This window comes from Carassius auratus, chromosome 16 (assembly GCF_003368295.1).
Source record: "Carassius auratus strain Wakin chromosome 16, ASM336829v1, whole genome shotgun sequence".
Lineage (NCBI taxonomy): Eukaryota > Metazoa > Chordata > Actinopteri > Cypriniformes > Cyprinidae > Carassius > Carassius auratus.
Window position 1 is genome coordinate 26,355,600 of NC_039258.1, and position 26,860 is coordinate 26,382,459.

The following is a 26,860-nucleotide window of genomic DNA, read 5'->3' on the forward strand; positions in this document are numbered from 1 at the left end:
TATTTATTTTTTGAACAGCGCTGTTTACCATTGTATTATAGTAAATGCTGTGTAATACTTCTAGTGCATTAAAGGGAACCGTATAATGGCGAGTAAATATTGACAATTCTCATTTTGGGTGAACTATCACTTTAAGAGATAACAAACCACCAGCGCCTACATTAAAAAAACAACAACACACACACAAGAGTGGTAGGCTGTAACACCACCGTAATTTGACTACATTTCCCAGACTTCATCATACAAGCTGCGTCACTCTTTGCCCAGCCCGCAGTTCCATTGGATCCTCCGGACTGAAACGGAGCGACGCCAGCGAGCATGGCAGACACAGAGGACCCTGGTCCAGGCGAGGCCACCGAGCCGGACACCCCGCGCACCAGCCGGCCACACTACGTCTCGTTCAGCGAGACCGTTCAGCCAGCAGTCGGGATGGTGAGCCACCTACTGAGCCAGCAGACGTCCCTGAAGTTCGACAAAAACATCAAACAGGCCTTCTACAACACGGGAGCGATGATCTTCGTGGCGATCTGTTGCGGAGCAGCGGTGTTGGTCTACTTCATCCTGGAGGCTTTTCTGCGGCCGCTGCTTTGGGCGGTGCTGTGCGGCACTTTTCTGCACCCCTTCAAATACTCGCTCGCCCGCCTTGGCCGCTCCTGGCTCAGCAGCCTGCAGGACAGCGGCACACCGATAGTGGTTGGGACTCTATTGGTGCCGGTGTGGTGCGTGAACTACGGGGTGGAAACTCTGGGAGGACTGGTCATAGATCGGCTCAATGTACTGCTGGCTGTTGGGGCCGGTGTTCCCCTGCTTTATTTCCTCTATCTGTTCTGGAGCGTCATTGGCATGCAGGTGATCCTCAGTCACGTCTGCACGGTCATCTGTCTCGGCCTGGATTGTTTCAACGCGGCGTGGGTGAGTTCTGTCTTTGAATGGGACAGAGACACGCCTCCTGTCAGACAATGCACAGGTGGATGACTGGCAACTTGTGGGACAGGGACTTCAACTTCATTCCTACTTAGATAACAGAATAATTCATGAATTTATGTACATTTAGTAATGATAATATTATAACATTCATAAATATGAAACTTACATTTTGCAACAAAGTTTGATATTATAATGATTCGTGCAATATATACTTTATGTGACCCCCTGGACCAATACAGTACAGTATGGGTCAAAATTATCTATTTTTATTTTATGCAAAAATTAATTTAGGATTAAAATTAGGATATTAAGTAAAGATCATTTTCCATCAAGATATTTTGTAAATTTCTTAGCATAAATATATCTCAATTTAATTTCTGAGTAGTCATATGCATTGTGAAGAACTTAATTTGGAAAAACTTTAAAGGCAATTTTCTATATTTTGATTTTTTTCACCGTCAGATTCTAGATTTTCAAATAGTTGTATGTTGGCCAAATATTGTCTTATCCTAACAAAAACCATACATCAGCTTATTCATTCAGCTCTCAGATGAAGAATACAGTGCAATATCAAAAAAATGTTTACCATATTTGTGGTCCAGGGCCACATATTGTGTTTAAAGCTAAATAATTTTCTGTTAGTGTTGTTGAGCACTATCATTGGGTGTCACATTCTGTCTCTCTTCCATCCATTAGAAAAACATATGTTTTGCCTGCATTGCAAATCTGTCAACCTCTGTATTGCCACATCTGGCTTTGGACAACATAACCATGTGCAAATATGTTTGTATAGAAATGTATTCATGAACATAAATGACCATGTGAATGTCAGTTTATCTAGAACTGATGTTTAGTAAATGAATGGGAATTGGATCATGGCATCCCAAGATGCTAAAAATATGTCCCTTAGGCTACACACAGGCCAGATGATAGATCATAAGACATATTTTAAGTTCTTCTAAAGGTTACAAGAACTCTAAAGGTTTCAATTTCACCCTGACTTTCAATTTAATTACCTCAGTATCTGATTTTTAGTTTGAAGTTCTCTCTGAAGTGCTTAGTTTAATTCTTACATGTCATGTGGTCTATAATTAGTCTAAATTGTTATTTGGCCCCAAAATCCCCATCCAGCAGTACCTTGTGATCACCTAATAATAAGAAAAAAATATTAAAGCTGGCAGGGATACTGGCTCTATTTTGAAAGAACAGGAACCAGGAAATGATAAACGATATACTTTATTTGATCATTATAACACATACCTGTCAAGTTTTGGATTTGAAAATAAGGGAAATTTTCCAGCGCCCATTGCGAGCAGTCCCACCACCCCAACAAAGCTCCAGTATCCCTTACATTTTAAGACAGGTGTTATAGCCCAAATTAAAACACAAAAGGGTATATAGCATTTATTTAAAGGCTTATTTGCATATTTTCTGTTAATTTAACATTGCTTGTCTTTACATTTACATTTTATTTTAATTCCACACATTCTTTTCATTTCATATTGCTTTTCTTTAACAGTTTTTCTTTTCATTTCACATAACTTTTCTTTTACTCTTTTAGTGAGTTGTTGTACCAATTTGTTGCAGACTTTGCATTCTTTAAAAAAGTAAATTCGCTGTCCCATTTATCACGGTATTTACACATGGGTTTTGGTTTTTTGGCAGGTGTGCCTTCACTCTCTATCGTAGCATCCATTATCCGTCTCTGTTTTTTCTTTTGTTGTTGTTTTTCCCACGTTATAACTCATGTCATCTGACCTCACACACCCCTCGCGACAGGCTACTACAGACGGGAGTTATCGCTAGACTAGTGACAGAGCTCAGATTGGGAATGTTTTTATTATTATTATTTTATTAATAGCGCAGGTAAAAAAAAAAAATAATAATAAAAATACGGGAGACTTACGGGAAAATACTAATACGGGAGGACGGCGGGAAAGAAGGGTAAAATACGTGACTTTCCCGGCCAAAACGGGATACTTGACAGGTATGTTATAACACAAATATGACAGATTTTCTTATTTGGGAAAACAATTCCTTTGACCCACTTCATTGAAGTGTGTGCTGATAACACCCTTGGAGTGCCTGTGAGGGCTGTGAACATACTGAGGGTTTTTGTGATTTATAAATAGATTGGTGGCAGATATTTGGTGCAGGCACAGTGGTTACCAGAGATGCCCATGTGTTCTCTGTCTTTCTTTTTCTTAGGTTGGCACTTTAGTTGTGGGCTATGTGTTGGCTGTGGCATTTAAGTGGACGCCTGGGATGGAAGGTTGCTTGCGTACACTGTCTGTGCCAGTATGGGCAGCACTTATTTTCTACCTGGGTAAGACCTTTCTGTTTTGAACTGGTGAATGGCTCTGTTTGGGATTTAGTATTAACCTTCAGTCCTGTCAGTGAAGGAATGCTAAAAATCCTCTCTTTTTGCCCAGTTTCTCTGACAGGGTCTTGGCGTGTGCCTGTGTTTGTGGTGGTGGTGTTACTGCTAATAGTGGGTTCTCAGGAGAAGCCTGCGGTTCCAGGGAAAGGTGAAGAGGCTCTCACTTGATTTACCTCTGTTCTTGATGTCCTCTGACTCTTACTCCTCTCTTCTCTATGTGTAGGTGAGCTCTCTGGTCAGGTGCTCTCCTTTGCTGCTAATACAATCTTCATGGCAATCTCCTGCAGTAATGTCAGCCATGCTGAAAAGATCCAGGAAGAGAAGAGCACCAAAAAACCATCCAAAGGTGACCCAAAAAAGATAACAGATCACTTATGCTGAGTTAATTCAAATTCAAGTAGATGTTTGAAGTTATTTGCAGAGCTCTTTCCCACTTTGAGGGATAATCTGTGGGATTCTGCAGAAATGGTTTAAATGTGCAAGATTTTGTGTGGGTCAGGTTATGACTGACTTTCAGAAGTGTGTGCATTTTTATTTAATAATCATATAGTCTATTTTGCTGCATGCATGTGAGTGAAGCAGGGCATTGTTTTCTTTTAGATGTGAGAAGCTCATGATCCTGTGTTTATATTGTCTCATTTGAGTTAAAATCATCATTTTTCTTTGTCGTCATTTATTTGCCCTCATGCTGTTCCAAACTTTATGCTGAATGCAAAAAAAAAAGAAAGATATTTTAAAGAATTTTGTAGAACCAAACACTTGTTGGTCACAAATTACTTCCATAGTAGGGAAAGCAATACTATGGAAGGTAATGGGGGCCATCAACTTTTTTGATTACCAGCATTCTTCATATATCGATCTGATATATCGATTTACCGATATTTTCCCCCGATATTTAAGCATTTTATCATAATCATATCATGATTCTATCATCATAATGTGACGAGTCAGCTGCCTCCTCCCTGATTGTCACCGGCACCCCGTCCTAAATCGCCGCCCTTCACCAGGCTCCCGACTGGAGTGGGTGTGTGAGAGGAGGGGCGCTGGACGAGTCAGGGCTGGCGGCGTGTGATGGGGCACACCTGAAGGAAGTGGAGCCTCATTACCGCCGCTGGTTAAAAGCCCAACGCGCCTCTCCTCAGGAGACCGGTCTCTTCCCCGTGCATGCACGCTGGTGTCCTCGTGGGTCCAGGAAGGGTGCGTTGAGGGACTCCCGCGCCACCAAGACGTGAGCAGCCGGACCCGCGATCCGGAGGAGAACCGCACCCGTATACACGGCCGACGGGCCAGGATGCCGGGCCGTCCATCCCCTACCAGCGCCGCGGCCGACGAGAGAGATGCGGCCGCTAGAGGAAGCCGCCGCCCCTCGCGCCCCGGACCAAGGAGGGGAGCGCGTGCGGCCGCCGGACTCCGCCCCTTACCTGGACCCTTCTTCCATGAACACTGCCCGACCTACACAAACCCCGCAGCACGACGAGGACACCAGATTCCCTGTTATTTCGGACACTTTCCCCCTTTTGGCCACTTTTATTCCCTCTGTTGTTTTATGATTTCTGTTAATAAAAGCCTCTCCGAGGCCTGACGCCACGCCCACTGTGTCTGTCTTGTGCTCCTCCCGTGACACTGGTGGAGAATGCGGGCAGGCGGAGCCTAGACAGCGCAGTTGGGAAACGTCTGGTGACGTCACCCCCTCTCGCTTGCAAACGTTCGTGAGAACCCAGACTGGGACGGAGGAAAACTGGGGACAGCCTCCCAGCCACACAAGGGGTAAGTGACTTTTCCATTGTCATTTTACCCTGTGGTTGGTTGAGGCTGTCACTAAAACCCGGTTTCTCTGTCCCTGTTCTGGTGCGCTGCGAGAGGGAGGACCGCCCGGAGAGGAAGCCCCGCCCACTCCGACCGTTTGGAGCCTGGTTGAGGATGGTAGCACTCCCGTGTGGGTGGCGCCCTGGGGACGGGGATGTCGCTTGGGAGGGGGAATGTGACGAGTCAGCTGCCTCCTCCCTGATTGTCACCGGCACCCCGTCCTAAATCGCCGCCCTTCACCAGGCTCCCGACTGGAGTGGGTGTGTGAGAGGAGGGGCGCTGGACGAGTCAGGGCTGGCGGCGTGTGATGGGGCACACCTGAAGGAAGTGGAGCCTCATTACCGCCGCTGTTTAAAAGCCCAACGCGCCTCTCCTCAGGAGACCGGTCTCTTCCCCGTGCATGCACACTGGTGTCCTCGTGGGTCCAGGAAGGGTGCGTTGAGGGACTCCCGCGCCACCAAGACGTGAGCTGCCGGACCCGCGATCCGGATGGGGACCGCACCCGTATACACGGCCGACGGGCCAGGATGCCGGGCCGTCCATCCCCTACCAGCGCCGCGGCCAACGAGAGAGACGCGGCCGCTAGGAGAAGCCGCCGCCCCTCGCGCCCCGGACCAAGGAGGGGAGCGCGTGCGGCCGCCGGACTCCGCCCCTTGCCTGGACCCTTCCTTGATGAACACTGCCCGACCTACACAAATCCCGCAGCACAACGAGGACACCAGATTCCCTGTTATTTTGGACACTTTCCCCCTTTTGGCCACTTTTATTCCCTTTGTTTTATGATTTCTGTTAATAAAAGCCTCTCCGAGGCCTGACGCCACGCCCACTGTGTCTGTCTTGTGCTCCTCCCGTGACAATAAGTAAAGATTTTGTCTGCCCCTAACAGAAGCAATGGACCCCCCGAAGAGACTCTTTAGCATTCCCTCATCCCGGCGGCATAGCAGACTAGACTTCAGGGGAATCCAGCACAAAGAGAAGGCCAGTGATATTTACTTTGTGCTGCTTGCGTGGGCTATAGTGCTGGTGCAGATCTGGCTCAACCTCTGGATCTTACAGTTACTTCCCATCCCTGTTGCTGGTAAATTTTGTGTTCATGGTTCTCAGGTCACAAGTGTGGGATAGTATGCATGATTTCATGGATGGGTGTCATATTTTCCAGTTTGGGCCCTGAAGAAGATGGTTGTCCATTTTGGGATGAAGGACTTCATCTGGCGGACACTAGTGAAATGGTGGGGTGCTTCTGAGACATTTGTCAAAGACAGACAGGATGCTCTTCTGCCTGGACCAATCAAAGGCCTAGCTCAGTTCTTGCTTCGGGTCGACACTAAGGTAATATCTTGTATAGTTACACACACACACACAAGCACTCACCTGTCTCTTGACCCACTATCCTTCACAACACTTGCTTGCTGGTAGTTGTTGCCACATGCACACATTTAGGTGACACAAATCTATAAATATAAAGAGGAACTGAATGTGGTTGTGGCTTGCTAATTCCCTTTTATTCACACGACGAAGACCAGAAGTATTCATAACTGACAGAATAAAAGCAATGAAGAGCAGATGTGGATGTTTCTGTTTATATCATTTCTTGTAGAGGCATTTGGGAACTAAATGAATATTTAACAGAATTGGTTTTCAATGTGAACGAGTAATTCTGTAAGGAAATGTTATTAACCTAATAGTTGGTACCTATTTCCTGTCTCTCAAATCTGCTCAAGTACTCAGTTCAAATCAAGAGTAACTATTTTAAGTCCGTGCACAGTGATTTGGTAGTTTAAATTTTTTTGTTGTCTATTGTTTGAGGTTTGTGACATGAGGAAGTCAACTCAAGACCAACTCATGCCGATGTCACTTTCATTTTAGTGGGTTTGATCTTTGGACGGTCTAAAGAGAATGAAAGCCCACTGTTGCAGTCAGTCTAGATGAAATCCCACACCTCTAAGAAAGCATTTGCCCACTCCTTCCTGACCCCATAGAAATCCAGTAGATTAACTTAGTTGTGCCTTCTCTCATTCTTTAGCATGCTGAGTCCCACATGCTCTTATGTGCAAATGTATTAAAAACATGCAGGCTCCGAAATTACCACTCACCAAGAAGCAAACGAGAGTAATATTAGCTTGAGAACATTAAACTGTTACTAGCTAATAACTGCTGACTAAACAAGGAACTACAAAATAATACATGACTTCAATGAAATTGTAAGAATTATAATATGACCTTCAATGAAATAAATTACACAAGCAATCCAAGACATACATTTGCTGTGAGTTGTGATTTTGATCTCAGAGGAAAGTCCATTTAAAGGTGTCGTGAACTTGAAATCATAATTCCCTTGATCTTTTGATACATATAAAAAAAGTCTGTAAGTATCAGAACTCAAAACTTTCTCGTAAAGGCTAAAAGAAGCTTACATTGGAGCCAATCTGCCAAAAAGACAAGATGTGGAATGTGCCACTTCATGACATAATAGTGTGGCTAAGCACCGCCTCCACAGAAGAAGGTCAAAGCCGCCTCCTACATCACTGCATGTTTAGCCCCGCCCACCGATTTGCACATGAATAAAATGAGGTAAAAAAAGATGAGGACACTCTAAAGAGGATAATTATAGCAGTTATTTCTTTTGTCCCTAATAAAGGCCACCGCATCACACCTTGTCTTTATTGTTCAATATGAATCTCTGTTTGTAACGTCACTGTCCGGTCTTGTTCTGTTATTTGCCTTGAAACCACGTTGATGTTTGCTGCTTTCCTGGATACTGATTGGTTGTTTCTAATAACCGTGTGTCTCTCTGTCTCCCCCCACAAAGCTCTGGCATTGGCTTAACAAGCAGGTAAATTATTTGTGCTGGCAGGTATACAAGAGAAAGAAAAGAAAAAGGGGAAGAGAATGAAAGAATGACAGTGTGCGCTACCATTAAAAGCTTTGGATAATGCTTTCCCCTCTCCACTTCACCCCTCCATCTTTGAGCTCTGCTTCGCTCACTGGCTTATGGCTGTTTGTGCTGTGGAAAGGAGCGTGTGACTCTGGATGTGACTGAAATGCTGACATACTAACTGTCAGAAAACATGCAGAACAAAACCCTGAGGAAGTCCACGGTCTGTTCCACAGCTCTAGATGTGTTGGGTTGGTTGCCTTCAGAGTGTGTGAGATGCATGCAGGAAGAGAACAGATAGTGGGCATGGAGGTTTGGGAGAGGGGATGCTATGGTTTGTGAGACCAAGGCTGGTGGCGTTGTGGAGTACTTCAGGTGTGGGTGGGTTTGGTAAAGGGGTTTTCTTGGGTTTGGTTTTAAGTAGACACACAAGCTTTGCCCCAAGAACTAGTGAGCTGCCTACTGGTAAAGGTAGAAGTGAATGATTTACAGTGCTCTACATGCACACTACACAGGCCTAATCCAATTGTTGAAAAATTACACAGTTGTAAATCTTTTAAACTTAGTATGTATTGAACAATCTTTAAAAAAAAAATGTTTCATGGGTTCAACGATAAAAATAGAAAAACAGCCAGAGAATCACCGCACCTTCAGAACAATCCAACCGAGGTGCATAGAACAAAAAAATTTCCCAAAAAAAGTAAAATACCTGACAAAATTCTGCACAGATTCAAAAATCTAAAAGTCTCAAGTGAAATGAAAGCAGTGCAAGCAATTTACTGAAAACAAACAAGGCAAACAATGCTGGCCATTTTCAATGCCAAGCTAACGAAAGGTGCGTTCGACTTTGGTTAGAAATTTTGTCCGACTTGAGACTCTCACCTGTTTCTACAGAGCGACACAGCTGTTTTACGATTGGCCAGATTCACCACATGACAAGCAGTATATAAAAATAGTTTCTGTTTTCTCATGAAAATGTTTCTGAAACATCTGTGTATTTGACAAATATTGCATTTAATTCACTTCATCTGTGATAAAAAAGTAAGCAAACACCGCGTGAGTGTCACTAATGGGAGCACAATATCAATATCTGGCTTGACTAGATATAACAATATAAAGTAATAAAGAAAAAACGAGAAAATGACCACAACGTCTACATTTAAAGCAATGAATAGTATACATCAAATTGGAGCTTGCCATTGAAATGGTCAACATGTGACCAAAACTTTGCCTTGATGCCTTGTTTTTTTTTTTGGTTTAGTTTTTTTTTCAATAAATTGCTTACACTGTTTTCATCTTGCTTGTGATGTTTTGATTTTTGAGAGTGTGTGAAAAAATGTTAATTAGGGGGGCACGATATATATTGGCCGATGATTAATGCGCATCTAGTCAGTAAAGCCGATATCCTGAACTTTTATCCTACCCATCAGATTTTCCTACCCGGGTTTACTGCGCATGCGCACATCAATATCGCGTCCTTTTTCCTCATGCTAAACAATTTAATTTAATGTATCTGCATTACTGTAAGGGTAGGTTTAGGGTTGGGGTAGGTGTAGACTTTAATAAAAACGCAATCTAATTGGTAGAAAATAATAGTTTTTGTTGGTTTCCTGTAGCTGTATCCCTTCTAGCTACAACCACGAATATAACACATAATTACTGTATTTGCAGTACTTAAAGGGTAGGTTTAGGGTTGTGGTAGGTGTAGACGTTAATAAACCATAACTTTACAGTAGCATTTTTCGTTGTCGTATTGTACTACCCACTGTTTTAGTGGGAGGTAGGAAAATCTGACAGCATAGGACAAATTGACATAACACCGGTTATCTAATCAGCAGTAATTATCAGTAGGTTCGTGATTTCACATAGAGCAGCTGTTACTACACAGAGCCATTGTTAACTGACAAGCTGATAATCCAACTGATAATGAACGCGGATTTGCGCAGCTTGTCAGTTAACAATGGCTCTTTGTGAAATTGCTTTACTGACGAGATGCGCATTAATAATCGGCCGATATATATTGTGCACCCCTATTGTTAATAGTAAATGTTTCTTGAGTACCAAATCAACGTATTAGACAGATTTCTGAAGGATCTTGTTGTGCTGAAGACTGGATTAATGGATGCTGAAAATTCAGCTTCGCCATCAAAGGAATAAATACGATTTCAAAATATTACAAAGTTCCAAATAGCTTTATTGTTTTTGTTCTTTGTATTACTTTCTGATTTATGCCGTTGTAAATGTTCCATGTGCAGTAGCATCTCATGGGTTGTGTCAGATTAAGATGAGTCTGACTGTGGCTCATCAGGAGCAGATGGTGAAGTTATTTTCAGGTCTGATAGTATGTCCCTCCCCTCAGGAATCCTGCTGCATTTGCCAGCATTGCTTTTAAACTGCATATTAGTCTTAGACGAGTAATTCTTTTCTTTTAAATTTTTTTTTCTCGATTTTATTAACAGAATAAACTAATCCGTCATCAACATTACCAGGTTTGTGTGTGATGTTAACATTTATAGCACTAACGGAATCAGAGAACAAGATTAAATATGCAAGTGCTGCCCGCTGGGCCGACAGAAGCTGGGTGAGCAGAGAAACCGAGTCCACCTGCCAAAAACAAAAATATGTCCACCTCCTCCTGTTTGCAACCCCTCACTGTTTCCTGACAAGATGATCATCAGCGTTGCTGTTAGCCCATTTCATCCAACAAGTTAGCAGATGTCAGAGCAGTTTAAAAAAAAAAAAAAAAGGTCAGCATGATTTTGGTTTTCATCATGATGTTTACTATTAATACTTTCACAGGGTTCTATCTAAAAATGAAATTTAGGCTGCATAACTGAACTCCTGACATTCAAAACTGATCCATGGACCCTCTGTTAATATTTTAAAGGGAACCTTTATTTTTAAGGGGTGGTTGATTGGGATTTTACTTTTTTAACCTTAGGTAATGTGTATATTGTCTTTTAAAATTGCGGCAGTTTAATGGCTACAGTTACTGCCTGTAGTGACTACAACAAGTTACTTCCTGGATTGGTGACATCACAAACCCTGAAACTGACAAACCCCGCCCCCTGGGAACATGCAATAAAGGGGCAAGGCTGTGAGGTGAGCGGCGTGGCCTTCCTGGATTACACTAGGCGTTTAGCAAATCACAATATACTGGGCCAGCTAACCAATCTGAGCCCATAGCTTAAATCTGAGGGAGGGGCTTCATAAAAACCAGGAATTCATCGAGGCATTCATAGAAGAAGGAACAGAGCGGTATAAAATAAAGGTAAATTATGGGAAAAGTAATCCATATTGGACTGCACCCCATAAACACAATCAAGCCTAGAAAAAGTAGTAAACCACCCCTTTAATCTTAATTTCTGTCTCTTCTTCACACAATGCAATTGTGTATGACGACTTGAAATACTGTGGGATAAACACAAGTATAATATTTCTTGTTGGGTGAACTGTATTTTTTCACTGAAAGAGGTGAGCATTTTACTTTTTTAGTATTCATAACCAAAGAACCCAACATTGTTTCTCAGGTTTGGCAGAGGGAAGAAGGTTTCTGTGTTGTCACACACTTGCATGTATGATCAGATTTAGTTTGTGGAAACTTACTGAACTCTCTTTCTCTCCTTCTTTGCAGATGATAGTGTGGCTGGAGCGCTCTTTGGATAAGCTGATCAGTATTTTCATTATCTTCCTGCTGGTAACTGGCACACTGCTCATGGCCTTGCTGCTCACAGCTATGGTACAGTGTTTCCAAGCCACTGTCCTTGGGCCGATTTTTCCCACTGCGTGACGGACGTGATCCGTGACTTATTCCATGCTCTGTACGCATCATCTCTCACCAATTGTATTTTTGTTCACAGGTGCACCAAGAGAGTGTTCATATCATAGAGGTCACCAGTAATTTGATCAATGAGACCGTGTCCAACCACCCAGAGTGGGCCAAGTAAGCTGAAACACACACTTACCTCTCACTAGAATTTAGGAATCTTCTCGAAATGTTGCGCAACTGACTGTTTGTATGTGTGTGTGTGTGTAGTTGGCTCCCAGAGGCCCAAGTTGTCCAGAAGGCTCTAAACTCGGCTGCCACAAATGTTTACCAACATGGGAGAGAATGGATCACACACAAGGTCAGAGTTAAGAGATGAGTGCTGTTGAAGCTATACGGAACAACATTCATAACATTTGAAGAGACTGATAAAATGAAAGTGAATGGTGACCAAGGGCTGTGAAATGACAAAAAAAAAGCACCATTACAAAAAAGTAATTCATATGAATCTTGGGATATATTCCAAGACTTCTGTAGTAATATGATTGCTTTGGGAGAGAAACCAACTGCAAGTTATTATAATTGCAAGTTGTGTTCTCATATGCCATTGTCCTCAAAACGCTGTTTGCATTATTTTGAATACACCCTTGTGGAAAAGAAGAGCACTTTAGAAATATCTTTTAAAAAAAGATGACTAATTATGGAAATAATATACTCTTAATTGCATGTTAATATATATTTAATGCAATATTCCAAACTTTAGGGTGCTTTTTTTATCCACGTAAAATCTTTCTTTATACTGTATGTAATTTTATAATTACTCATTTTGTTCTTTGAAATAAAACACTATATTGTACTAAAATATATTTGAATCTCTTGAAACCTATTTGTCATGTATTTAAATATATTTGTAATGTTGAAGCTGCAATTAAGTACATTTAAAATATATTCACTTTAAATGCAATACTGAATAACACACTACAGATTATTAAAATGATTTAGATAAAATATTTTAATTTTACATTATTACAAATGTCTTCTTTTCAAGTAAACTTAAGTGGCCTTTTATTTCATTTATTTCAATTATATTACCATATTTTTCGGACTATAAGTCGCACCTGACTATAAGGCCCAATCCCAATTCTACCCCTTAGCCCTTCCCTTTTCCCTGTCTCGATTCTCTTTTGGTTGGAGGGGTAGGGGTAAGGGGAAGGTCCAGATAGCCCTTCAAACGAAGATTTTTCGGGATTGGCACTACCAATCCTAGACACTCTGTTTGTAGGGGAAGGGGAAGGGGTATAAAATAGAATTGGGATTGGGCCTAAGTCGCATCAGTACAAAAATACATCATGATGAGTAGGGGTGTAACGGTACGTGTATTTGTACCGGACCGTTTCGGTACAGGGCTTTCAGTTCGGTGCACGTGTGTACCGAATGATGGAGTGCAATATTTTGTGCGCGGAAAATAAGTACATTTTCGTGTTTCCAAACGAACATATTAAGTGGCGGAAGTCTCCGCGTTCAGCGCAAATCGCCCTGCAGCTGATTCTAATGCCGGCGACACACTTGGATGCGTGGTGCAAGCTTCTCAGCTGCGTGGGGCTCCCATGTTAACAGGTTACAGCTTGCAGGCTGCCTGCGTTGAGACGCGCATTTAGAAAATGCGTGCATACTAGAAATAGAACCGACGCCTATTTTTCACGCGACACGCAAGTGTGTTGGAAGAGTTTTCAGGCAAAATAGAACAGGAAAATATGTTTATATGTCATTTTGTACACACATACATATTAATTCATGAAACTTTGATGTTTGAAAGTCTATAGGTTGACATAAATTCAGATATAAATGTAATTTAAAAATAATAAATGAATAATTATCGATTTTCAAATATTGCACCTGTCAAACATACGTAGTCTATTTTGCCGTCAATACTGTTGACGGTGTCCTTTATCAGTAGGCTTTATATTCATGCACAACATCAAATATAGATATTGGGATATTGATGTCATGAAGACGAGCCTGGTGAAGCAGGCCTACAAGCTGGGATTGGTAATGCTGCACTATAATCATAGTTATTTATTTATATTTTTCATTATATTTTATTATATGATATTGGTTTGAGACTGAGAGTATTTTATTTAGTGGATAACTTTGCAGCAGTATTTTATTTCTTATTCTTTTTTTATGTATATTTTATTAAAAAGTATATATAAAAAAAAGTGTATAATAATAAACAACCTGCAGTTTAATGTTTGCATTTCTTTCCCTTACTGTACTGAAAATTAACCGAACCGTGACTTTAAAACCGAGGTACGTACCGAACCGTGATTTTTGCGTACCGTTACACCCCTAATGACGAGGAAAAAAACGTATATAAGTCACACCAGACCATAAGTCGCATTTATTTAGAACCAAGAACCAAGAGAAAGCATTACCGTCTCCAGTCGCGAGAGGGCGCTCTATGTTCTCAGTGTAGACTACAGGAGCACTGAGCACCATAGAGCGCCCTCTCGCGGCTGTAGACGGTAATGCTTTCTCTTGGTTCATTTCTCTCGGTTCATGTCAAATTAATTTTGATAAGTCACACCTGACTATAAGTCGCAGGACCAGCCAAACTATGAAAAAAAGTGCGACTTATAGTCCGGAAAATACGGTAGCTGCAAGTGCGTTTAAAGAAAAAATGCTTTTAAGATTTTAAGTATGCAACAAGTGTGCAATAATTCAGTGCATTTCTTTTTCACAAGCATGTGCATATTCACGTCTTGAATATAGACCCGTCTTGGTTAGTTAAGAGGAAAAAAATCATAAAGGTATTGACAGTAGGGTTTAAAATTTTTTTTCAGAGGTATAGTTACTGCATTTTCATTAAACATGAATTTATTTTCTTTTCTTTTCTGAAATAACATTTAAGTAATTTAATTATGAAATTAAATCTTTAAATCAAATTTTATGGGCATGCCTTTAACCGTTTACAGAGACAGTATGAATCATTTTTTATGTGAGTGATTTTTAGTGTGTGTGTGTTGTAGCTTCATAAGATGTTGGGTGATAAAGTAAACAACACAGCTGTGATTGAGAAACAAGTTCTGGAACTGTGGGACCGTCTCTATCAGTCCTGGATTGTGAAGGTAATAACAAAACCTTACTCAGTGACACACTCACTCACTGACATGTTGTTGGTTGTATTCCAGTCTGTGTTTCTGTGTTGTAGAACATGACTCACTCTGGACGACCCCGTGGACACAAGCTACATATGCACAGGCAGAACAGCTGGCTCGGGGACATACTGGACTGGCAGGACATCGCCTCATTCGTTCAGGAGAATATCGAGACGCTGCTCTCGGTTAGGCTTCAGTGTGTGTGTGGTGGGGAGTGTCTTTGTTTGACAGATTGATGAATATGTTGTCTTCTGCGCTAGATATTGGAGTCTCTGTGGGTGGTGATGAGTCGAAATGTTGGCTTGCTGATATCCACAACAACCACGCTGCTCACCGTACTGTTCCACAGCGGCTCCGCACTGCTCAACTTCGCCCTGTCTCTGGTAATACACACATAGATTGATGTGATTGGATATTAGTGGTGGTTTTAAATACTAATAGTTGTTCTGGATGCATAGGTGATTTTTCTGACCACGCTTTTTTACCTGCTGAGCTCCAGTGGCGAATACTACAAACCTGTGAAATGGGTTATCAGCCTCACACCCCTCTCCCAACCTGGACCCTCTTCAAACATTGTAGGACAGTCTGTGGAAGAGGCTATCAGGTACACCATGTCCACATGGATCTGTGGTTTACCAAGATCCTTCATATTTTGCAGAATCTGCGTATCCTAACAGTTGTGGACCAGCAACCGTTTGGTTTTCCACGTTCTTCAAAATAGCATTTAAAGTATGTTCGGCAAAAATAGAAAATCATTCAAGTTTAAAACTACTTTTGAGTGAGTAAATGATGGTATAAAAATAAAACACTATGACAGAATTGACAGACAGAACTATTCCTTTAACATTAATAAAACAACAAAACAAGAAAAATCACTTACTGCTCTTGACTGAAGGACTTTAAAACAGTTGCTTTAGGAATCGGTTTATGAAGTGTTTTATTTTGATATTTGTTGATTCCGTTTCTTGAATGCTCCTGCTAAATACACCTTTTGTACCTGAAAATAAAGCAGTTCGTTTTATTTCTATATTGTGTAGTTGTAATGTGTATATTTGTTCTTATATTTAATAACAAAGATAAAGTAATGACACAGATTTTTTATCTTTGCCCACTTTGAGCTAACTATCTGCCTTTTTTTCTTACCTTGAAAGACTTATAATAGGGAAATTAGTTTGGCTGTTATGCTAAAACTTGCAAACATGATAAATAATTGTGATAAACCGTGAATCGTGATATTTAAAAAAAAAATTGTGATGTTATATTTTCTTCCATATCGCCCACCCCTAAATCATCGCGCGACCACCTTGGAAGTTTGCAGAGGTCCGCTAGTGGGCCCCGGCCCCTGGTTGAGAACCACAGTCTTAAAGGCATATTAAAAGTATAACAAGAATATCCTCACTAGCAATAACTCTGAATTGTTCATCAGTTTGTAAAAGTAAATGCAATCATTTGTAATGCACTTGCAGTGGAAGTGTGTGTGTGTGTGTGTGTGTGTGTGTGTATATATATATATATATATATATATATTAGTGCTGTCAATCGATTAAAAAAAATTAACTAATTAATCGCAATTAAAAGACTGAAACTTTTTGGATATGTAAATGTAAAATGTAAATAATTAATGTAAACTCAAGACAAAGAAACTATTTAAATTCAAAATATGATTGTTTATTGTAATTTTTGTTTAACTTGTAACACAGATTTTCTCATGTAAACAACATCCCTGCAATAAACCATCAATATCCTCCAAATTAACTGTTGGCTTGAAAGCCATATTTATTACAGAAATAAAAACACAGGCATGTAAGTACCATTTGAATTTCAAAACAATCAATGCCAATAAAAAACAAAAATGATTTCCATGTTGTATTCTAAGTGGACTGCAAAAAAATTCCAAAGTATAGTCATTGCCAGTGCTTTAAGTGGGCCGGTATGCACCGGTACTCAGTACTGCCACTTCCAAATATAGCTCTTGAGCGTACCGCCACCTCTCCGTGCGCCCAGAACGTGCTTGTAGCGTACCGGTACGCTCATTTGGACTGATCTGTTTTAATAGAGGTTTTAATCTTTTACCTGCACTGCCGATTTTCAGAGCGCCCTTCACAATGCAAGCTTCCTAATTCATCCCACCCAGAGCAGAAACTACATTACCCATTCACCCTTAAGTTATACAAGTGAATAGCGCATGTGTCGCTTTTCCCACTGTTAAGTGTCAACAACTCAACGTGGCCGGAGAAGGTGTGTGAAACTCGTTGTGAGTTATACTAAAGCAAAATCTTGAGTATTTATTGTCTGATAAACATTAAAAACTGTCTGCGGAGGTTGAGTCGTCCTGCAGCCCCCGCTGGCTGTTCATTGGCTGCAGCATCTTTTTTCTAAGTTCTAAACAAATACCGTAGACGGCAAGGCACAAATTTAGATATTCATTTATCTAATTAATCTATAGCCTATGCACAAAGACAATATGATCTTTTTGTTCCCTTTTTGTTTTAAAGCTTGATGAAGAGAGAGAGCGCAAGTTGCTGCAGCTGAGGAGGACAGTGATGCACGCGTACAGGAGTGATTGACAGTTTGCGGCACTGTGTACAAAAAATACTCCGCTACACAATTATTTCGTTATTTACGTTTAAGCTTATTAACGTTAGCGTTACAGAAAGGTCTGATTTACGCACTGTTAAAGTCATTGTTTTTTTTTATTTTTTAAATAATGACATTTGAGTTCATGATTTTAATGTTGCTGTTTCTTGTGGCAGACTAAATGAAGAGTAATGTTTCTTGTGGCAGACTGAAGAGTAATCCGGCAGAGTATATATATAGCACATATATATATATATATGTGTGTGTGTGTATACATATGTGGAGTCTCTGTGGGTGGTGATGATATACATATATATATCGTATTTTTCGGACTATAAGTCGCACCTGAGTATAAGTCGCATCAGTCCAAAAATACGTCATGATGAGGAAAAAAACATATATAAGTCGCACTGGACTATAAGTCACATTTAATTAGAATCAAGAACCAAGAGAAAACATTACCGTCTCCAGCCGCGAGAGGGCGCTCTATGATTACAGTGTAGACTACAGGAGCACTGAGCGGCATAGAGCGCCCTCTCGCGGCTGTAGACGGTAATGTTTTCTCTTGGTTCATGTCTCTTTGTTAATTTCTCTTGGTTCATGTCAAATTAATTTTGATAAATAAGTCGCACCTGACTATAAGTCACAGGAACAGCCAAACTATGAAAAAAAAGTGTGACTATATATACACACACACACACACACACACACACACACACACATAAGGGAAGCAGAAATTTGATTATATAGAGATTTAACCAAAAAAATGAAAATCTTGTCATCATTTACTCAACCTCATGTCATTACTTCTGTGGAACACAAAATAAGATATTTAGATTTTATTTTCATAGAGTAAAAGTCAGTTGGGTGGAATGTTTTTTTTCCCAAAATATCTTTTTTTTTGTGTTCTGTAGAAGAAAGACATTTGTAGAGGATTGCAATGACTCTATGGTGAGTAAATGACAATTGGCTGAACTATGCCATTAACACCAGTAATATATACTGTACTATATACTGTACTTCGTGATCACCACAAGAGGGCAAGACTGTTCTGCTTTTTCTGCCATTTCCCCATTTGAACAGTTCATTTAACAGCAATCATGATCGGAACTGAAATGGGGGTGAAATTGACTGGGAATAATATGCTGGTTAAAAATTTGGAGGGTTCAGTCATCTGCAGGTAAGGGTGACCCCGAAAATGGAGAATGAATGGGGTCACAGATCTGCAGAAGCACTGTGGCGTCCTTGAGCATGATGCTTAACTTCAGGTTTCTCCAGTAGAAATTAGCATAATGTAATTGGCTTGGATAAAAAAAGTTACATTCACAAGCACATTTCCCATCATAGACAATGCCAGAAGCTGTGAAAGTGAAACGAGGAGAGGAATTCACTGTTTCCTGTCTCAGCTCAGTGTGTTTGCTGATGCTGAGAAATCAGAGAATTCCATTAGACCTGTTTTCATGAGCGCGATCACAGAGAAACTGATTGACTCTGACTCAGCCCTCTGTCTCACTCTGTTTCCTGTACAGGGGTGTGTTTGATGCCTCTCTGAAGATGGCTGGATTCTATGGCCTTTATACTTGGCTTACTCACACAATATTTGGCATCAACATCGTCTTCATCCCCTCAGGTGAGACTAAAATAAACAGACATAAAAGACTCTCCTCTTCCTGTCTTAGGCATGTTTCCCACCACGTGTTCTGCATGTTCACACTGACAGTGTTTGTGATGCAGCTCTGAACAGAAAATATCAGGATTTCTGGATGTCGTCTTGGGAGTATTTCTATTATATTTTAAAAAGTCATTATAAATATGGGCTGTTGCAAATCTAATTTAAATTAAAAGATGGCTGTTAAAGGTGAAATAGGTGATTGTTTACATGATATATGAGTGTGTACTGTGTATAATTATGTATATATAAATACAAACACATACATGAATATATATACAAATTTTTGGAATAGAATATAAGTTAAATAAATATATAAATGTATATACATATAAATAGTTTCAAATTTTATACTTAATACATATTTATATATACATAATAAACACAGTACGCATACGTATTTTATGTAAACAAACTTTTGCGATTAATCGTTTGACAGCACTAATATTCTGTGAAAGGAGTAGGACTAAGAAATGTTTGTCCAATCAAATTGACTTTCCTACCTGCCTGTCAGCATGTGTATTTGCATACTTCTGCCAAAAAAAAAAAAAAAAAAAAGGGCAAATCTTTTTCTTGAGCAAATCAGCATATTGGAATAATTTCTGAAGAATAATGTGACATTAAATACTGGAGTAATGACTGCAGAAAATTCAGCTTTGCCATCCCCCAAAAAATAAATGACATTCTAAATTGCATTAAAATAGAATACTGTTATTTTAAATTGTAATAATATTTACCAATATTATAGTATATTATATTAAAGCCTTGGTGAGCTTAATAATAAAATCAAATCTTGCTGACCCCAAGGTTATGTTTTCATTTTTGTCTGTCTTCGTCTCTCTGCAGCAATGGCAGCAATCTTGGGTGCGGTGCCGTTTTTGGGGACGTACTGGGCGGCGCTGCCAGCGGTGTTGGATTTGTGGCTGGCACAGGCAGAGGGAGTTAAAGCTCTGCTGCTGCTCTTCTGCCATCTGCTGCCAACATACTTCGTGGACACGGCCATATACTCCGATATATCAGGGTGTGTTTGACTTTTTTTACTTGATGTCCAAATGTCAGCCAAACAGACAGTTTACCATTTCGTCATTATTCACTAACCCAGAATATTCCTCTTTGAATGTTGATGGTTTTATTTATCAGTCTGTATCAACAACATTTGTTCTCAGCTCGTTTGTATATATTTGTATACCACACCTTCTCATAATTTGCATTAATATTATGTGTATATGCAGAGGTGGACACCCGTATCTGACTGGCCTTGCGGTAGCAGGTGGTGCGTACTATTTAGGTTTGGAGGGTGCCATCTTTGGTCCCATCCTGCTTTGCATACTGGTGGTGGCGTCTAACATCTACAGCGCAATGCTAATGAGCCCTAGCAGCAGTCAGACAACGCCAGTGCAGAGCCACTTCCCTCTACATCATGGCAGGTGATAACAGTCTATTATTGTTTATCGTTTGATTTGCTTTCAGCCTAAATTAACCACTTAATCATTGTAAATACCTTTCAAACTCTCTTTCTGTTCAATTCTCAGGTCATTCTCAGAAACTCCAATGCAGCTGAGGAAGAGAGATGAATGAAAGGCGTATGAGCAGCAGTCTGTTACACTTGTTAACAGCCCCCCCTTCTCTTGTGTATCCCATACACTATAAAAGAGGGAACTCTTTTAATATCTTCACCCTAAGAGATCTGTGGTTCTCATAGCACTTAGAATATCGATGCCCCTTGATGTCGACCTCTGTGCTAACGGTTCATTTAGCACTTAGCACTTAGCACTGTGATGCTAAATTTGGGTAATGCTGGGATACCGGGCACAAAAAAAGCTATGCCGCTTGCACACTCCAGTGCAAAGTTTAGTTAGCACGCCTGTGCGTTGTCTAGCACTGTACTGGTGAGTTATGCCAGTGTCACGATGCTAGCGTCAGTTAGCACACTAACAATACTACGTTTACATCGTGTTTACTGTAACAATCCACCAGGGGCTCACTCAGTGGAGCATGTTTTCAGCCTATTAGATCACTGATTGTTTTTTGTTTGTCTGGCAGTACTGATTATTTATCCCATATTGTGGTTTTGTGTGGCATTGTTGTCATGTAAATGGTTAAGTTTGTGTGAATGAAAGGAATTTACTCTCAGATTTTACTATTTAAACGCCTGTTTAAAGTGTTTTATCTTTGTCTTTGTTCCTGGAGATCTACTGTACCTTCCTGCAGAGTCAGGACTGAGCAGCGCTGACCTATACAAATATTCTTATTCAAGCTGAAGGTTTGATTTGTTTATGAACAAATTCTATCTCAACAATAACAATGACACTAACTTAAACTAGTTTTTGCATCTCCGCAGTTCTGTATTTGTCATTTTTGTGTTTTTTTTACCAGCTTACGTTCATATTACCTCAAGCGTCTTAACAGTTTCTGTTGGCTATAGACTGAATTTGTGTAAAGTACATAGAGATGTTTATGTACTACTCTTTCTTACATATGCATTTCTATATCTGCTTGGATTTTATTTCAAGTCTCTTACAAAGCTTCCTGTTTAGGAAGGATGTTAAAATCCCTGTTTTGTAATAATGTATGTGGTTATTTTTTTTTTATTTTTTTTTTTGTAAATGCAGTACTGTTGTTCAGTGCTCAAACATTATAAACAATCATCTTTTAACCAGTTAGACGAGATACAGTTTAGGTAGAGCTAAATGACCAAATGCTGATGGCAGAAATGATATCAGCTTGTTAATTAGAGAACCTGTGTGTCAATACATGAATACATTGCACTGAATAGATAATGTACTCACTCTGCTGTTTCTCCTTTATTTAGGATAGGTTATTCAAAAAGTCCACAAATATTCTGTTAAAGACGTCACTGGAGACTGAAAGTGTATGCACTTTTTTCGGTTCATGCCAAATAAGAGAAATATGATTTATAGTTAGTTGTTGTAATAGCTAAATGTGAAAGGAAAAAAAAAAGCATGGTTTTATTTTTTATTATGTGAAATACAAAAAAAAAAAAAAAAAGACTGAGTGTTTGTTTTGTTCATACGCAGCACTATTAAATTGTTTTAATAAAACCGATTACATTTTTAATTGGGTACATCTGCATTCGCTGTCTTTCTGGTTGTGTAAAATTGAATTGTGTTTTATCAGGCTCATTTGGGGAATTGGATGTTGCAACCCACTGCAATTCCTGAGCTGATTTTCAACCATTATCACAGTCATGTTGAAATGGTCGACGTTCAAAGCGCACATCATACGTGCATCAATAAGTAACTTTTCTTTTAGTTTAACGCTGTGGGTCTGCAGCTGGACATATCTCAAAACAAGCAGAGTGATATAAAAAGTCCCAGAGCTGTTAAAGGGATCATGAATGGCCCTTTTATTATTATTTTGTACTGTTCTCTGAGGTCCACTTATAACATTATTTTTACATCAGAAAACAATTTAGAAGTAACAAGCTATTTTCTGTCCTGTTTTTGACCCCCTCATCAGAAGCTCTGTTTGAAAAGGCGTGAAGAAGTTGTAGACTCGGAAGTAAACGGCCAGTACTATGATTGATATACGTTGTGTATGTTTGACAGCCTACATCCTTCACAGATGGATACTGCTGTGATTTAGGTTAAAAACACATAAACACTCAGTACATCTCAAACGATCAGTAATAACAGATAAAGCAATTAGTGATCACATAATAAAAACAATTGCACTTGTGTTGCAACATTACTGTCGAATGCAATTTAGTCGGCACTGCATCATCTTTCAGCTTGTAAACGAATTTGCGGTAAAGTGGAGTGAACAAAAGGACGAGTCCTTACTGATGTTGTCTGTATCTTAATTAAATATAAAGTTTCTTAAAATTTGTCGTTTGGTTTCTGCGTAGACCTGCATTTGTCGCTGTTGTCATTTCCTACTACACGTGCGAATCGATGGGCGTGGCTAAAAACAGGCAGTGATGTAGAAGCAGGCGTTGATCTTCTTCATGCTATCACATCATAGAGTATTCCAGTTGTTTTTGATTTCTCAGTTCATGACTCCTTTGAATGGTGAAATTTAAGGACCGAAATGAACTGTTAGTGTATTTTTTTTTTTTTTTTTTTCAGTTATTGCAACTGTTATTAAGTGTTATTAAGCCCAATGTTACCTTTGGCCTCAGATGCCCTCTGATGAGTTCACACTTTCTCGGCCATTCTTCACACTGTCATATCAGAGAGCTGAAAATTGAGCCACCTCAGAAAGGATTGAGGTGGGATTGAAATCGATTGCCATTCACTCTTGCTCAATTACACTGAACCGTGCTATTGACTATCTCTCTTTCTCGGGTGCGCTGTGAGTGAATGTGAGAAGGCCTGATCGCCGAGTCTGTCATCTGTTAAATGAGCAGTAGACGTGCATGGTTTGGTTTGTGAGGCTTATGTTTTTGTTTGAAAGGTTCCAGTGTTCCATTTTCCCCCTAATTTTATCACGTCAAAAGAAAAAAAATATTTTAATGAAATAACTGTTTAAAAATTATATAGCCCAATGCTTTTCTAAATTCCCAACATAGATCAGTCAAGTTCCTTCATGCTTAAATTTAACGCATCAAAAAAAAAAAATTAATTGAATAATAGCAATTATATAAATAACATACTGCTTACTCATTTTGAAACCTGCTATATTAGCATGTGATCATGTTTGCATCACCAATAGAAGAAAATGTTCCCTCATGACCTTTCATTCCAAACCTTACAACACTCATTAGTCTCCATCAGCCAATTAGTCTTTTATATTCTTCCTCGAAACCCAAGTGAAGTGCTGCTGAGTTTTAAAAGATGAAATGATTCTGGGAAACCAGATGTTCACGCTCAGATATGGGGTATATGGTTTATAAAAAGCAAGTTTTCCTATTCTACTCAGCATTTATCCTTCATTTGCTAAACTAAAAATGTGTGAATTTATTTTCAACAACTTGCAATGCTTAGGTGTAATATACTTGGAAATATATATTGGTTAAAAACAACTAAAAAATATTTTCACAGTAATCTTTCAGGTTAAGATGAAATACAATATATTTTAATGACTTTCTCCTATTTTATTTCTCTAAGGCAAACACTTTTAGTCTAGTCTTAGGTTAGTCTTGTGAGTGCAGGGGTCTGATATTTAGCCACCAAGTGATAAACCAAAGCAAGGCAAAACTAACTATGAAACTTGAACCCTGCACTTGCACAAGAATTGTAAAAGTTATGATAATTTTGATAACGTTTATGCCTGAGGGTACCAAATCCAGCATAATACTTTAACAATCCAGCATGGTACCCCATTGTGCAACAAAAACCAAGGAACTAAAACCAACTTCACAGTTCTCAATAAAACTTATTTTTAAAACATGAAACTGCATGTGTGCACATGAACAAAGATCATACAGGCTAACATAGAAGTTGGACTGTAAACTTTCTGTGGTTTATTTCTCCAGCCTGTGGATCATCTCAACACAGGGCTCTCTAACCCACCAATCAGCAGGCCAGACCCTCATCAATTCAACAAAAAAGACAAAAACAAAAGACATCCCTTTGACAAATAGAAACACACACACTTGTTGACACTCACACATCTCTACAGATGATCTTGAGGCCCTGTCCAAATACTTGCAAGATCCTTCCTCACCCTCTGCGATGAAATGGCCCTTTTATTTACAATCTAGAATCATCTTTTTTAGAATCTAGAATCTATATTTACAGTCTTAAATTTCAGAAATTTACAGTCATTACTTAGAATATTTTTTTTCACAATGTAGTCTATATTTAGAATCTTTTTTAGAATCTATAATCAATATTTAGATATTTAAAATGTAGAATGTTTAGAGTTACCTTTGTAAGAATCTCCCGTGCATTTACAATCTTACAATTTAGAGACTCACATTTGACCTTTTCTTATCTTTATTATTAATCTTTTGTTTTAGAATCTAGAATCTTACAATTTAGAATGATTTTTTTTGTTACACAGTGACATAATTTCTGGACTAATGGCCAGGACACAAAGAGTACAGATCATTTAAAGTATTTAGACAGGGTCAAGAGTTTTCAAGGAGAGAAAAAAAAAAAAAAAAATCCTGATTCTACGTGACAAACCTCAAAACAGAGGGGTTCGATTTCATTTTCCAACCATCTTCAACCATCACAGCTCAAATGAAATCCCAGACCATTTGAAAATAAAATCAGAAGAATGAAATTCATGAATCTGAAATGCAGGACAATCTCTTTAGGCTATCAGACATCAGTTGAAATGCAGCAGGCAGCCTTCTTTCACCTTCAGACGCCAAATGAGGCGACGAATTAAAAGAAATTCTACACAAAAGTCAGTAACAATTTAAAGTGAACGTAAACAAAGAAAGATATCAGACAGAAAGAGTTCTTTCTTGTGCATGTACACAGTGAGACCGAGCCCTTGTACAGTTGGATGATATGCCAGAAGATGATCCATCTCTTCCCGATCAACCCACGTGCGCATGGGTAAACGACGTCAGCTGAAGGGCTGGAACCCAAAGGAAGGCAACAATTCAGGGTGAGTTCAGGACTGGCCTGAAATTGCGTGTTAAATTCCAATAATATCTTTAAGAGACAGACTTGACATAAAAAACAACACCAAACAAGTGAAAAGAGCTTGTTGTACGTGGCACTCAGAAATGCAGAAACCAAAAAAGTATCAACCTTCGGTGTAAAAAAAAGTTACATGGACACAGATGATATGAATAACATCCTGGTCATTGATTATAGCTCGATAAGGTGATTGATTGTTGGTAGTCCACTGGCTGAGATGAAGATGGATAGACAGGTCAGTGTGTGTGTGTCGGTGGCCAGTAGGGGGGGCCCCTGCTTCAAACGAATCGCAGACCACTGTAATGTCCACAGACGGGAGACCCATCCTGATATGTGACTCTCTTGAAATCTCACATGCACACACATGCACTCAGCCTTTCCTTAATGTGCTAGATGCCCTTCATTTCTACACGGCTTGAAAAAAATGTAACTTAAAAAAGGGCGAAACTCCTGTGGAAAACACTGTGATTCAAGCATTCCCGTCACGCACACACACACATAAACACACACACACTGATACTCTAAAAGGGAGGCGTTCTCGTAAACATAACCAAAATGCCCGCTGCCCTTCGAACCTTCGAGGAGGATAACGGCATCAAACTCGAGTTTCTTTTCTCCATGAGTCTTTCTCTCCATCGTTCATTCGTTTCCTCTGCAAGGTGGAGTGATGGGGAGATTCATATACATACTGTATGCGGTTCTGTTCTTTGAGATCATTTGAAGGCAGACCCCCGGGATTGAGAGGAAAGCAGTCCTTTCTCTCCCGTTCTCTCCGTCAGGGACGTGTGGAGAGTCTGTCCATCTGTCCGTCCGTGTGCGAGCTCAGAATATCTCGGGCAGTGTGACGTTGCGGAGCAGCCACTGCTGCGAGCGGCTCCCGGTGCAGTCCTTGACGCTGGGCACCTGACTGTCATCTTCAGACGCCTTATCCAGACACTGATTACTGTTCACGTGTACCAGGCTCAGCTTCTGCAGGGAGAGAGAGACAGACATGTGTTGTGGGTGAGACGTCAGAACAAAAACACCACTTATGTTTAGAACAGAATTGTTGCTATATATTGCTATATAATGCACATTGATCTCACTATGCTTTATGTTAAGTTCCACAAATGGCATCCAATTATCATCACCCAGTAGTTGTC

At 39.9% G+C, this 26,860-nt stretch overlaps 2 protein-coding genes across 3 annotated transcripts in view; one reads left to right on the forward strand and one right to left on the reverse strand.

Moving 5' to 3' along the window:
* The first annotated feature begins 167 nt into the window (after positions 1-167).
* LOC113116635 (transmembrane protein 245-like) lies at positions 168-25,238 on the forward strand. The gene is made up of 18 exons (XM_026284891.1): positions 168-912; positions 3,136-3,253; positions 3,360-3,455; positions 3,531-3,653; positions 6,000-6,191; positions 6,273-6,442; positions 7,923-7,946; positions 11,623-11,727; positions 11,849-11,931; positions 12,025-12,115; positions 14,784-14,882; positions 14,966-15,097; positions 15,173-15,295; positions 15,371-15,516; positions 19,019-19,119; positions 20,005-20,179; positions 20,391-20,585; positions 20,691-25,238. Exons 1-18 carry the CDS (start codon positions 319-321, stop codon positions 20,734-20,736), a joined length of 2,613 nt encoding a protein of 870 aa, XP_026140676.1. The 5' UTR covers positions 168-318; the 3' UTR covers positions 20,737-25,238.
* Positions 24,561-26,860, reverse strand: part of LOC113116636 (polypeptide N-acetylgalactosaminyltransferase 1) — a 90,573-nt gene continuing 88,273 nt past the window's right edge. For both annotated transcript variants that reach the window (XM_026284892.1, XM_026284893.1), the window contains one exon: positions 24,561-26,687. In XM_026284892.1, coding sequence (XP_026140677.1) covers positions 26,541-26,687 — 147 coding nt within the window. In that variant the 3' untranslated portion in view covers positions 24,561-26,540. The remainder of the gene's footprint in view (positions 26,688-26,860) is intronic.

Excerpts from the sequence above, each read along its gene's own strand:
- LOC113116635 (XM_026284891.1), top strand. The coding sequence starts at position 319 with ATGGCAGACACAGAGGACCCTGGTCCAGGCGAGGCCACCGAGCCGGAC. Across the intron at positions 6,443-7,922 it reads TGCTTCGGGTCGACACTAAG|CTCTGGCATTGGCTTAACAA; the intron begins GTAATATCTTGT and ends CCCCCCACAAAG. Across the intron at positions 19,120-20,004 it reads CATCGTCTTCATCCCCTCAG|CAATGGCAGCAATCTTGGGT; the intron begins GTGAGACTAAAA and ends GTCTCTCTGCAG.